At 38.9% G+C, this 13,868-nt stretch overlaps 1 protein-coding gene across 6 annotated transcripts in view; it reads right to left on the bottom strand.

The window, feature by feature from the left end:
* Positions 1-13,868, bottom strand: part of Acap2 (ArfGAP with coiled-coil, ankyrin repeat and PH domains 2) — a 115,955-nt gene that overhangs the window by 15,652 nt on the left and 86,435 nt on the right. For 4 of the 6 annotated variants that reach the window (XR_010039188.1, XR_010039189.1, XM_005006880.4 and 1 more), the window contains 7 exons: positions 8,143-8,351; positions 7,737-7,806; positions 3,935-4,026; positions 2,468-2,652; positions 1,980-2,084; positions 1,505-1,597; positions 238-425 (listed from right to left, as the gene is read on the bottom strand). Coding sequence is in view for 4 of the 6 variants with exons in the window: in XM_005006880.4 (XP_005006937.1) it covers positions 238-425; positions 1,505-1,597; positions 1,980-2,084; positions 2,468-2,652; positions 3,935-4,026; positions 7,737-7,806; positions 8,143-8,351 (942 nt within the window). In the remaining 2 variants the exon portion in view is untranslated. The remainder of the gene's footprint in view (positions 1-237; positions 426-1,504; positions 1,598-1,979; positions 2,085-2,467; positions 2,653-3,934; positions 4,027-7,736; positions 7,807-8,142; positions 8,352-13,868) is intronic. The other 2 variants (XM_005006885.4, XM_003476958.5) reach the window with 1 other exon arrangement.

The following is a 13,868-nucleotide window of genomic DNA, read 5'->3' on the forward strand; positions in this document are numbered from 1 at the left end:
CTTTCATTATCAGAATTCTCTTCCATTACCAAAACAAACAAAATCAAAGAAACAAAGAAACCAAGAGGCTGGAGCAGTCAAAGGGGCCTCAGGGTCACCTTTGCAAGGTACAGAAACATCATTTTCCAGCCCATCTCTTAACGCAAAGCAATCAATAAAAATACCAAAGCCATGCTCAGAGCTTATGATGATGACTTAGATCCCCCTCAGCGAAAACCCCAGTATGTGCATTCATACCCCCAACACAGCCTGAATGAGTGGTGTTGCTTTGTTTTCCTCTGAATTAGCCCAGTTCACGTCTGCACCATGAGCCAAAGCCTCAGCCATTTTCGGAAGATTTTTCTCATAGGAAGCTCTATAAAGCTGAAGTCCTGGATTAAGATGTTTAGAGTCGAGAAACACAGAAGAATCTTGTCTTTCGCCTTCTGAACAGCAAACACAAATACATTAACGAAAACAAGTTAATAGAGTTTAAGTTTTGCAAGATGAAAAGAATTCTGTGGATGAATGATGGCAAAACAAAATGACTACAGCCTTTTTTTTTCTTTTTTGTTTTTTATCGGTACCGGGGATCGAACTCACGACTGCACACTTGCAAGGAAGGCGCTTATGCCGCTGAGCTAAATCCCCAGCCCCATGACTACAGCCTTAATGTCACTAAACTGTACATTTAAAAATGATTACAATGGTAAATTTTGGGTTATGTATATTTTATCACAATTTTTAAAAAAAGGAACTGAAACTTCAGACTGTGAAAATTGTGACATAAGAAATCATTAATCTATCGTAATAAGCTTATGGGAGATTTACACACAGATATCTTATTTCCTATGATCACTCCCCAAACACTCAACCTCTCTTATGAAGACATCAACCAGTATGCTACATCTCTTGTGGTCTTGCCTGTGTTCAATGGCTAGAACAGTTACTCCATTAAAACTAGCTGCATTCCTACCAGGCTGGACTAAACAGGCAGCCAGAATCCTGAATAATTTTACTACTACATCAAACCACTCTTCAGTCTAAGGATGATCCAATGCCACTACAATTTGGGCTAAAACTAGTTCAAATAATTTGAAGAACATTTACTTTCCTGAAAATTCGGAAAGACCAAAATCATTGAAACTACCCACAGAGAGCGAATATAAGACTAAAGCACTGGTGAAAAGAAATCAAAAGGCAGGTGCTGATCTCTCACTGGTAAGACAGCACAAGGAAAGGAACAGAATGATAACACATAAAATGCACATGGATTAAAAAACTAACCTTAGTTATTGCAAGACATTTAAAGTACAATAAAGCTTAGAAGAATGTGCAACTAAGAGAAAACATCTACATTTGAGCAGAAATACTGGGGTTTTTCCATTTCACAGTATTATTCATCCCTTAGAACCTTCTAAAAGACTGGCCACTTCCTTTAGAAATTACTTAATCAACACCAGGTATTTACCAAGTGGATTGTTTAGCAAACTGTACCAATTACCAGCGAACTTCTTCAACTCACCAGGCTCATACAAACTACTGGCTGATACCGTGGATGGTAAAGATTCTCTTCCATCATCGGAGCACTGCTGGATCCCACTGTCATTACTTTTGACTATTTAAAAGAAAAATTAGCTAGTGATTAAAGTTCACACTATTTACAAACACAATCTTGAACAACCAACAAGGTCTTAAAATGAGCTGTTATATGTCAACATGAACTCAGCCCTCACCAGTAGACTATATTTAATATAATTTTAATCTCTCTGAACGCTTAGCTTATTGTGATATAAATCAATCACAAAGCCTGAAAATAAACTTATTTTCAGCATTGTAACAGATCTCATTATCCCATAAAATGTGAGAGGTGTCAAAGCTTATCATATGACTGTAAATAATGTGTAATTCTGAGACAATGGGTAACATCTAGAGAAATGGCCACACCGCACAATGACCACTGGCACAGACTTGGAATGCTCCACAAGAGTAGTACTTACTACTACGCAGTTTTGAAGAAGTATCAAAGTAGGAGAAGAGTGAGTCTAGCTCATCAGGACAGAACAGAGACTCCCGCCTGGCCTCGTCGCTATTTACAGCAACCACTGGGGTCATGCAAGTTAGCAAAGCACAAAGCAGGCCATAAGAAGGGAAAAGGGCAGGAAAAAACGTTACTGGGAAAAATTTAGGAGGAACAGATAGGAAGGAAATCAGGTAGTTAATCAGATACTTAGGGCTTTTGGCATGATAGATTAATAATCCCCATCTCCCCTTCCATTGGAAGCCATTTTATGTGCATTACCATGGTACTATCTAAAGGCAACTAACTGTTTTAAAGACAAACAAATCGTTTCTCCTTAGAACATGTTGAAGAAATCAGGTTTGTAGCATTTAAAAAAAAAATCTACAATGGCTATTAATTTGGAGATTAGGGGAATGATTTCAGCTTAAGAAAATATTTACATTCAGAACAAGAAAGGTACAATACCTGAACTTGGAACAGATGCTCTGACTGGGTCGCCTGGCCCAAGTTTAGAAATGCTCAGCCTCTTTTCCTCGCAGCCTCTGGAGACAATCTTTTTTTCCTGCTCAGGAGGTGATGATGATATAGAATATTTATCCACAAATTTTCTCTCCACATATTTTGCTTTGATATATGCCTCTTTCTCCTGTCTGGTACACATAAAAATGTCATGATGCTCTGCATATGATTGGCATGGCTAATACTCAAAAGATGCCATGATACACTGAATATTTTCAAGCAGACGGATGGGATGTAACACACTTTAGACAGAACCTTTGGCAAAAGACAATACTTTTCTACAAATATTTACTGAACTGACCTCACAGTCAAATGAAATGCAAATAAATCCTAACTGAAAAAAAATCACAAGGATTGAGGTGGCACTTTTATTCTCTTAGTTTCTGCATGCATTCATTTCTATACATATTCCCTCAAGCTTTTTTACAGAATGAAAAATATTACCAGGAGAACAATAAAAACACATAGAAATGAATTTTAATTTCATTTATACTCAAAGAAATAGTGTCACATACTACTTCATAAGGTAATTACCATAGAACAATATAGCATTCCTAATTTATAGGGGAGAAAAAGAAGTCACATTTTAAACTTTTGATTTATGATACAACTATCAAATACCAAACCTGTGTTATAGTTTTTCTTAAGGAAAGCCTTTTAAACTGCTTAGGTCTTCAGATGAAGGAGAAGGGTATCTCCAGGTCTTAAATATCTCAGTCATGCTTTAACAAGCCCAAGATTCTGATTTAAATAATGCTGGCTTAGAAAAAATTCTAACATAGGCTATGGCAAATGAAATTTTAATACTAAAAATAAAGAATCATGATGCGTAAAAACACAAGGGCCTACAAAAAGTGCGTGTCCCTGAGGCACTGACTTGGGGCCACTTTACTCAATAAACCTCGACCCCTATAACTGGAATTATAATGTTAGACACAGCAATCAAAGCCTCTCCTCCACTACAGTGGCCTTTCACCTTTAATTCCTCAGTATCATGAATCATGCATAAAGTATGTGATCAACAAATATTTGCTGAACTAAGTCAAACAATGTAAAATTATTCACTACAAACAGAAACTTGATCCTTAGAGACCTTTTTTTTTTGTCTGTATCTTTTGAATGCCTGCCACCAACAGAAATTTGATCTACTTTAATAGGTAGGAGCATTCACACTTATTTCTAGGTAGAGATTTACTTTTTAAGACATCTTCTCATCTGAAAACTATGACATGCTACAAATATAATTGTCTAATGAATATCCACAAGACAGAGAAGCTATATGTGAACAGAGGCAGAAATGATGACATCTAAGCCCTGTCTCAGTGTTACAAGTAGTTACGGTAAAGTAAAAGCATTGCTGTGTTCCTGATGGGAAAAGAAATAAGACAGCACATCAGTACAAATGAAATGTACCTTTGTCCTGGTTGTGGTTTCTTTATTCCCATTTTTTCTACTTTAGCTTCATAAACACGATTTATAACATCATTCCCCAACTCACACATAAGCTGTTTGGCAGGAAAACAGAAAAGCAAGCTGTCAATTAAAAGTCCTTAAGGTAAATTGAAATATAAAAATTCTTAAATCACCCTCTCATTCTACAAAGAAGTTTAAAGTTAATTTTGCCATTCTTCATCAGAATACCTTCCCTAGGACACTATCACTCCTATACCAGAATCTAAGTACATAAATACAGATACAAGAAAAGGCATCTCTCTGTCCACATTATACCTACATGCACACACACGTTAGAACAAGAGTGACGGTAAATCACAACCTATGTGTTAAGTATAGTTATCATTGGTCAGTCTCAGAAAGTAAGTAAATATCTATTTTTTCACTTACTCAGAAAGTAAGTAAATATTTGTTCTCCTCACTTCTAGCTGCTAGAACTAAGACCAACCTGGATAATCTAATAAGGGTTAAGATAATGTAATAAGATCCCAATTCATTGCCTGGTGAGTGCAAGGTCGTGAGTTCGATCCCTGGTACCAAAAAAAAAAAAAAAAACCTCGATCCCTGGTAGCCCCTACCCTTGGGGGAAAAAAAAAAAAAAAAAACAGAAAAAAGAATTCAGAAAAACAAAAAAGACCCAGAGATATATTTTATGCAGTCCAAAAAATAAATCCACACTACACCCTGATTAAAATTTACAAAATACTCTTACAAAAATGAGGTAGTTTCACCCCAAAACCCATATTTTATTAGGAAAAATAAACTAGGGGAATTATAATTTATTTTCCAAAATGTTTGTTACTCATCTACTATACTCAATCACTATCTGTAAACATTTCAAAATAGTATAGAAGGATGAAATAAAAGTCTAAAAGACTAGCAGAATACTGACAAGAATCAATTTTGAAGATGATAGTTACTGTTTGGATTTCTTTCCCCTTATTTGTGCTTATTATTTTAGAACTCATCTGTGATACATGTTGCTTTAATTTAAAAATAATTAAGGGGCTTATGAATCTTATCCTAATTGCACCCTTATTCCTTTTCCTGAACATACTTGCCTAAAGAAAAAGATTTCCCTATCTCCTCCCCCTGGGGCTGGGGATTTAGCTCAGCAGCAAAAGCGCCTGCCTTGCAAGCCTGTGGTTATGAGTTCCATCCCTGGTACCGATTAAAAAAAAAAAAAGAAAGAAAGAAAGAAGGAAAGAAATCCTATCTCCTCCCCTATAGTTCTAGAATAAAGAAATGTCAACACCAATCTAATCTCCGTACTGTACCTCTCTCATGCCTCCAATAACACCACCTGGTCTCCATTTCTTCCCAAGGAACTCTCTGAATATTCTGCAGTATTTACTGCCCTATGTACGGCCTTTTAAGTATAAACTTGATTTACTTTGAGGCTGTCTAACTGGTCTCATCTACTCCTAGGATAATTTTACTTTCCTGTCAAAAAAGGCCTGACTCAAAACTAGTTCCTTTAGGGGCTGGGGATTTAGCTCAGTGGCATAAATACCTGCCTTGTAAGCAGGCGGTCGTGAGTTCGATAAAAATGAAAAAGACAAAAAACAAAAACAAAAACAAAAAAAAACTAGTTCCTTTCTTCTAAGTATCCTCTATGGTAGTGAACCAATGGCACACATGTTATTGTGTATTTCTTTTAAGACAAAAGATGTTAATGTATGAGTGGTTTGTTTTTGTTTTTCTAAACTAAAAACTCAACATTCAGGTTTGACTGCAGCAGGGGCACCCTGCAATAACGAAGTAGGTTTCGGGTTGCAGTTGGAGCACTTGTTCTCTAAAATGTTCACCATCTCTGTTCTATAATATTAATAGCTTTGTTTAAATCTGAACAATCATATAAAATGCTTGTACGTATCATCTAACATCTTTATTTGTATCTGCATTCTCTCACATACAAGCGTGACCTTCAGCTTTTTCACATTATGAAACCGGTGTCTTAGCTTTCCCTCCCTTCACGATGGCTAGCACAACACCGTACGCTACTCTCGCTGTGTGGTGAATTAACTGGAAGCAGCAGCTCTTGATCAGACATGTAAAGCTTTAAACAACTCAAAAGTGAAGTAAACTATTTCCTTCTTATAATTTGAATACAATTTCTTAAGAAATACTTTGTTTAGAAGTGTCAGTAGTGTTTTTAAGGCCAGCTAAATGTCTCGTATAATCTTCTAAACGAAAGCCACTGAATTATTGACTGCACACAAAGCTTATTGATGCACTTCAGCCCCCACCTTGTCCTTTGATTCCGTAACAACCGGTGGAAGATACGGAAATAAGGCTCTACCTCAAAAGTCAGCTTAACACAGTAATTCCACAAAGTGATCTTTTTAACTTTACATAACTGAGAGATTTACCAGTTTATCTACAAATTGAAATAATAAATACAAAACACATTTAAAATTTTCATACAGAAATAAATGGAGCTATATTTATATTCATTTCATTTCTAAAATTAATCTATTTTCTACTGCTAGTTCTATAGATTTTTAACAAAACCCTAGTCGTAGTCTAAAATTATTTATGACATTTTATATATGTATGAATTCTTAGACATGGAAAAAGGATGATAAATGTAAATAACCCATTATAGAGTTTACTATAGCAACAAATTCATTATATTTTAATGAGAATCTAATTACAAAAGATTATGGCACAGAATCTAAAATTTTTTGAAAAGCCATGAAAATACAGAAACACTGGTTTTCTTAAAAAGTGAACTGACTTAAGAGTTAACAGTGCTATATAAACTTAATAATTTTTAAAATATATCATGAAAACACCAGATTGGCCAAAATAGTCTCAGATGTGCTCTAGCACCCCAAGAGTAAAACCTAGCTAGAAAGATCAGCCTCGAAAACTAGAGACCGAAAATGCCCCAGAGCCTGCCCTGGCCTTTCCATCCTCCTCAGCACGGCAGGGAAGGCAGGAGTGGGCTGACGCGGGTGGCAGCTCTAGCTCTAGTTCTTCAAGGCCAATTATCTTCCAGTTGAATGTTATTTTCAGGGAAACACAGTGCACTGCTAACATGAATGTTACGGTTTAGACCTACAAGGCTCCCAGAACTCTCTTCCTCAGAGGGGCTTCTGGAAGGTGGACTGCTCCTTTGAAGGGGAGCGCACACCTTCCTCTCCAGCTTCCCCCTTCACCGTCTGCTGCCTGGCTCCCCAGAGTTCAACTGCTTCCCTCCGCCAGGCTCTTGCATCATTCTGTGTCTGCTCGGAGCCAGTGGGCCACGGACTAAACTGTGAACCAAAATAAACCTCTTCTTTAAATTGCGAGTGTCTCAGCAATGAGAAGCCTGACTAATACACCGAGTAACTTACAAATTTGTAAACCAAGTGTCTTACCCACTTTCTTATTGCTAAGACGAAATACTTGACCTCCACAATTGAGCAGGGAGGTTTATTTTGGTCACAGTTTCAGAAGCTTCAGTTCATAGCTGCTAAGAGGGCTGGCCGCAGTGGAGAACTGCTCATGTCCTAGCTGCTAGGAAGCAGTGAAAGGAGGAAGCATCCCCAGAGGAAGATGAGCCCTTCAGGTCACACCCTGTGACTGTCCTCTCAGCAGGCCCGCCTCCTGACAGCAAGTCACCTATCAACTCCTGCGTGAATCCACTGATGAGCACAAGGTCACCCCGATGCTTTCAAACACAAGAGGCTTTGGGGATCCAAATCACAACACCAATTCTAAAACCTTCACTTTTATGTGAAAATATGAAGTACATTCATATGAATATTTATTTTACCTTTAAAAGTTCAGGCTCCCAGGTGTCTAAAGTTAAAGATCGTACTTTTGAAAAATGAACCCCAAGACTCCTATGTGGGGGGAGAAAAAGGACTTTATTATTTATTAATATAAAACTATCAGGTTTCTATTCTAGTTGTATATTTATGCACATTATTTTTCTCTTTTAAAGTGGTGTAGGCTCTAATGGAGCCCTCAACATACATAAATAGGGATAGATCCTCTGATTAACAATGGCTGAAGGAAAGTACTTTATAAACCAGAACTTTACCCACCTTATAAAAAATACAAAGATTAAAAACTGGTAGTTAAATTGGAGAGATGAAATTCTCTAACAAATGGAGCATAATAATCCACAATACATATGTATCTGAAAGCAGCCTTTCCCGCTGGGCAGGCCCACCTACCGATGAATCCCAGAGCACTCGATACACAAGGTGATGCCCAGGTTGATGCTGGCCCACCGAGGATCTGCCTGGCCACAGTCACAGCAGCTGGCATTGCCAGGGATGCACTGGACCCGCTGCAGTGCACTTTCACCCTTCAGTAATTTCTCTTTGGACTCACTTCCAGAATCTAGGCTTCCTGTTGATGGAGATGATTTCTTATCCAGCTTCTAAAAGAGTTAAAAATTATTTAGTTTTATTTATTAAAAATGAAGGCTGTAATACTATGTTGCATGCTGCATGAGCCAGGCAAACGTTTCCAATTCATAAATTAATTGTCCACAATGAATATAGAAAGTCAGGCACAATACTAAGCACTGGAGATTGAAGAATAATAAGATGGAGGAGTCTATCAATGGACTTTTAGTTTTTGTTGTTGTTGCTGGGTTTTGTCCTGTTTTTGTTTTTCTGAGATGGGGTCTCACCGCGAATTTCAGGTGGGCCTTAAACTCTCTATGTGGCCCAGATTGGCCCTGAACTCACAGTGATCTTCCTGGCTCAGTCTCATAAGTACTGTGATTATACGCATAAGCCACTTTTCGTCCATTGACTAGCTTTTTTAAAAAAACATTTAAAATTCTACATATATATGTAACTGACATAACAAACATATGTGCAAGATAAGAAAGGCGGAGAAAAACTAACATGCAGTGTAGGAGCAAACGAGACTATCAAGATAAAAAAATTTTATTTTATATCATAGTTTTCTAAGGTATGTAGTTAACTACAAGCAAGTTATTTTAATTACTGCAGTAAATAAATTTTTAGAAGTATAATCATATAAATATTAAATATAGATCAGTTACATAATTTTAATTACAGAGCAAAATCAACAAAAAACCAGAAAATGCCTAAAATTTCAAGGGCTAATAGGTAAATGAGACTGATGAGCAAAAATATAATTTTTTAAGTACACAACAAGATTTATACTACTAATAAAGAATATTTAGGGCCAATGATATAGTTCAACAACACAAGCCCCTGCCTGTCAAATGCAAGGTCCTAAGTTCAATTCCCAATACCAAAAGAACAAACAACAGCAACAAAAAAGAATAGTTAAAAAGCATTTATCTATATATGCTAATAGTGACCAAATACAAAACTGTGGCTCACAAACTCAAAGCAATTAAATATTGAGTCTATGAAGTCTCTAGTTCAAAAGCATTCCAACCTCAGCAAATTAGTTGGTTAGTATTGAATCATTAGAAATACAACTTGGCTCTTGATTTGTCCTTTTTGAAAACTCAACTCCATAGACATTAGACAGGGCCAGGAAGTTTCAGAGATGCCAGAGCTGTGTGAGAAATGCATCCACTCAAAGGCCAGCCCTGTGCGGGTTTTGGAGTCCCTCACTGGGTAAGGGCATCTGCATGAGGACGCAATCCAGCAAGGGAAACGGAGCCCCTAGGGAGACGAGGGCGTGTAAGGAGTACAGGTGCTAGCGTGAGGTATCAGAGCCCAAGTAGGGTAAAAATATTGGTGTACAGCTGCGAGAACAAAGTTGGGAGCAAGCAGCAGTGACAGGATACTAGTTACATACAGAGGGATAGATCATAAAGTAAACAAGTGAGAATAAAGATAAATGGGGGCTAGATTTCTTACTGCAGAAAAAGGAGTTATTTACAAGAAACAGGAATACTGAAATAAATCCTGCTGTCATGGTTTATGTTTGTGTCCCCCAGGCCTCATGAGTTTGCATTGTTCATTTGTGATGGTTCATTGTATAGTGCTTGGATTGTGTCAGTGCTCCACCCACATAGGGGTGGAGCCAGGATGGGATGTAATGGCAGGAAGAAGGTGTGCTTTTCTCTTTGCTGGTTTGAGTTTGCTGCTGGCGGCTGCCATGAACTGCAGCCCAGCCATGCCTGCCTGTCTTGGAGACAACTGAGTGTGGACTGAAACCTCCAAAAACTGTAAGAAATAAACCTTTCCTTTCCAACTTTGGGCTTCAGGTATTTTGTCTCAGCGACAAGTAAAAAGTGACTAAGATAGAAATTTGGTACCGAGGAGTGGGGTCGTTTGCTGTGACTATACCTGGCCATGTTTTTCAAGAGGCTTTGGAAATGGCTTGTGGGCGGAGTTTGGAAAGGTTTGGACATGTCGCCTGGATGCATAGAGCTGGAGCAGCTTAGGCTGTTCTGTAGAGGAGATTCTGGTCAGAGATCAGGAGACCAGAAGGCTGATGATAGAAAGCCTCTTGGTAAAGACCAGGCTTGGGAGGTTTCTGCTGGAAAGGACTGCATTGGTTGTTGGACTCCACATGATGTGTGTTATGGCTTGGCAGAAAGTTTGTCTGCATTTTGCTCCTGCCCAGAGACTTTGCCTGAGACTGACACAAAGGGCAATGGACTGATTAATCTTGAAAAAAATTAAAAAGCAATCGAACATTGAGGCTGTGGCATGGCTATTGTTGGGGGCTTTTAGCCAGCTTTACGTTTCAAATCAGGAGCAAAGAGCCCAGCAGGATAATTTCCAATACTGTGAGTTTGGCCTGAAGGAATATTCCAGGAAGGGTGTGGTTTGTAAAGACAGAGTTGAGATTTTGATTCCTGAGGAGAAACAGAGATAAGAAAGATGGCCCCGGGGCATCCCAGGAAGCAGGTCCCCACCCTGTGTAGCCTCATAGCAAAGATGAAGAGTGCCATGCTCCAGAATGGCGACAGAGGCCACATGAGGTTCCAGAATGGCGGCAACACAGAGAAGCTTTTCATCACAATCAGGTAGACAGAGCCCTGCGATCCAGGCAACTGACCCCTACAGCCAAGAGAGAGAAAAGCCTGGCTACTGCTTCAGCTAACAGCAAACCTTGGCGGCATCCACAAGGTGCTAATTTTAGGTGCAAGGAAAATGCACGAATTCTAAGGGTAAGACGGCTTCCACCTTGATTGCAAAGGGTCTGGGAGGCCAAGCAGTGTGCCCCGGAGAGGGCAATTTGTGAAGATGTAAAGGTGAAGCCGAAGGTGCAGTGGAGACCCCAGAAGTTTGGAAAAGCCAGGAATGTGGATGATCCAAGGGAAGCTGCAAAAAGCGAGCAGAGATTTAAGAGAAAAGCTGTGGGAGTTGAAATCACCAGAAGTGCCCTGGGGGTGGAATCACCCAAGGCTTTTGGAACTTGCAACCAGATTGCTTCAGATGCTGAGCTTGGAACTCTTAATGTTCGTCCTGCTAGATGTTGGACTTGCTTTGATTCCAATGCTTTATATTCCCCTGTTTGTAACTTTTGGAATGGTAATGTTTATCTTGTGCCTTTGCATTTCAGAAATGTTTAACCTTGTTTCTTTTGTACAGGGGCTTACAGTTAAGAGTTTGCCTTAGATCTTGGAGGAGACTTGGGACTTAGACTTTTCAGCAATGTTGAAACTGTTAGGACTTTGGCAACTCTTGGAGGTGGACTAAATGTCTTTTGTATAAAGGATGTACATGAGTCCTGGGGGCCAGGGGTGGAATGTCATGGTTTATGTTTGTGTCCCCCAGGCCTCATGAGTTTGCATTGTTCATTTGTGATGGTTCATTGTATAGTGCTTGGATTGATGGTGTCAGTGCTCCACCCATATAGGGGTGGAGCCAGGATGTGATGTAATGGCAGGAAGAAGGTGTGTTTTTCTCTTTGCTGGTTTGAGTTTGCTGCTTGCGGCCGCCATGAACTGCAGCCCAGCCATGCCTGCCTGTCTTGGAGACAACTGAGTGTGGACTGAAACCTCCAAAAACTGTAAGAAATAAACCTTTCCTTTCCAACTTTGGGCTTCAGGTATTTTGTCTCAGCGACGAGCATAAAGTAACTAAGACACCTGCTATATTAAATGGAGATAAGAACTGGAGATAAAAATCAGCACACTAATGGTTTACAATATGAACAGATAAAACAGATGTAAATGCATACATGCATATTATAAACCTTGTCTTATTTTCTAAATATCACTTTCTACTAAAAGGAACTAGGGTTCTTTGGAGAAATGGTTGATTTCATGGCTAATGAAGAGAACGCACAAGAAAATGAACTGTTGTGTCAAGAAGCATTCAAAGATCAGCAGGATCAACTCCAAAGCACACACAAGACTCCACGTCCGAATAGTCCCCTTGTTTTGAGCACATTTACCCACTGTTCTTGTCCTTTTCTAAAGCAAGATCTGAATCTTTTCATGGCTGCCTCAATGTCCTGAATCAATTCCAAACATTTGCAGCAATTTCCATCACATAAGAACATCTCGGCATCTTCTCTCCACCTTGTACACTGGATCTGGCACCGTGTGACTTTCGGCTCTTCCCCAAAGTCACAATGACCATGAAAGGGAATCATTTTGAATCAGTTCAAAATACTGAGACAGCCACAACAGTAAAACATTCAGGAAAGAGAATGTCCAGAGCTGCTTCAGAAAGTGTCAAGAACACTGGGGTAAGTGTGTTCAAGGACAGGAAGTAGATTTTCAGGGAGATTAATAGCAATGTGTCTTTTATCCTAATAAACTTTTAAATTGAAACATTCACTATATTTTTTAATCATATCTTGTAATGTTCCTGCCAAAGATATATAAACTCATGAGTAAATGGCAAATAACCCCAAACTGAAGAGCATTCTGCAAAATAGTATGTAATTTTCAAAACTATCAAGCTCAAGAAGGTCAAGATAACACTGTGGAACAAATCAAGACTGAAGGGGATTAAAGACACATTATAACCAAAAGCTACCAGTGCTTCTAAACTAAAGCTTTTTTGCTGTAAAAACATTACTGGGGCAACTGTTCAATTTGAATGATATATGGGAATTAAATGATAGTAATTTATCAGGTTCATGTCTTAACCCGACAGCAGTACCATGACTGTGCAGGAGAATGATGTATGTCATAGGAATGGGTGGTATGGGGTGATAGAGCATCCTGTTGGCTACTCACTCCTAGGTAGTTCAGGGAGAGAAAGTTACTTGTACTGTAACTGGAACTTCCATGTCAGTTTGAGATTATTTCCAAAAACAATTTTTCAAGAAATATCTGTTTTATCAGTACATGCTTGATGATGTGAAACTAGCTCATAAGCAGTTACACTGTGAAAGTCAGTATTATAATGCAGATATCATGTTGATTCATTCCCAATTCTTCTCTACTGTTTTGTTTTGTTCTGTCTGAGACAGGGTCTCATTCTGTAGTCCAGACTGGCCTTGAACCCACTACACAGCCTAGACTGGCCTCAACTGAAACGATTCTCTTGCCTCACCCTCCCGAGTGCTGGGATTGCAAGCCTGTGGTACCATACCCAGCAACCCAATTCTTTTCTATGTGCTAACATTCTTGCACCAAATTAGAGAATCTAAAAGCTAAGTATTCTAACATAGCATAAACTCAGAAAGTCACCTTAAAGAATATAGCACTGAAAATGAAAGTAGAAGGAATGATTGTTTCAGAAACAGATCTCCGGGATCTCCTCAACTGCTTACTCTTAGTGGGCTGCTCTCTATACACAAGAACATGAAAAGACTCAAAGTTTATTCTCTGGAACAGTAAAACAGTCTCTGGATGGAGTTCACAGGAAAGGTGAAAGGCAGGAGCAGTGAGTTAACATACACATACTGAATGCTAAGATACCCAACACCTACTTACCTATCAGCCCCCTCCACCCTATATGGGAGATCAGTAAGTTTCTCTGGAAAATCGGCCAGAGTCTCCAAAGATCCTGATTCTGATGATTGCAAACAC

The sequence above is a fragment of the Cavia porcellus genome, unplaced genomic scaffold (genome assembly GCF_034190915.1).
Source record: "Cavia porcellus strain 051 isolate PalLab524CR breed Dunkin Hartley unplaced genomic scaffold, mCavPor4.1 scaffold_14, whole genome shotgun sequence".
Classification (NCBI taxonomy): domain Eukaryota; kingdom Metazoa; phylum Chordata; class Mammalia; order Rodentia; family Caviidae; genus Cavia; species Cavia porcellus.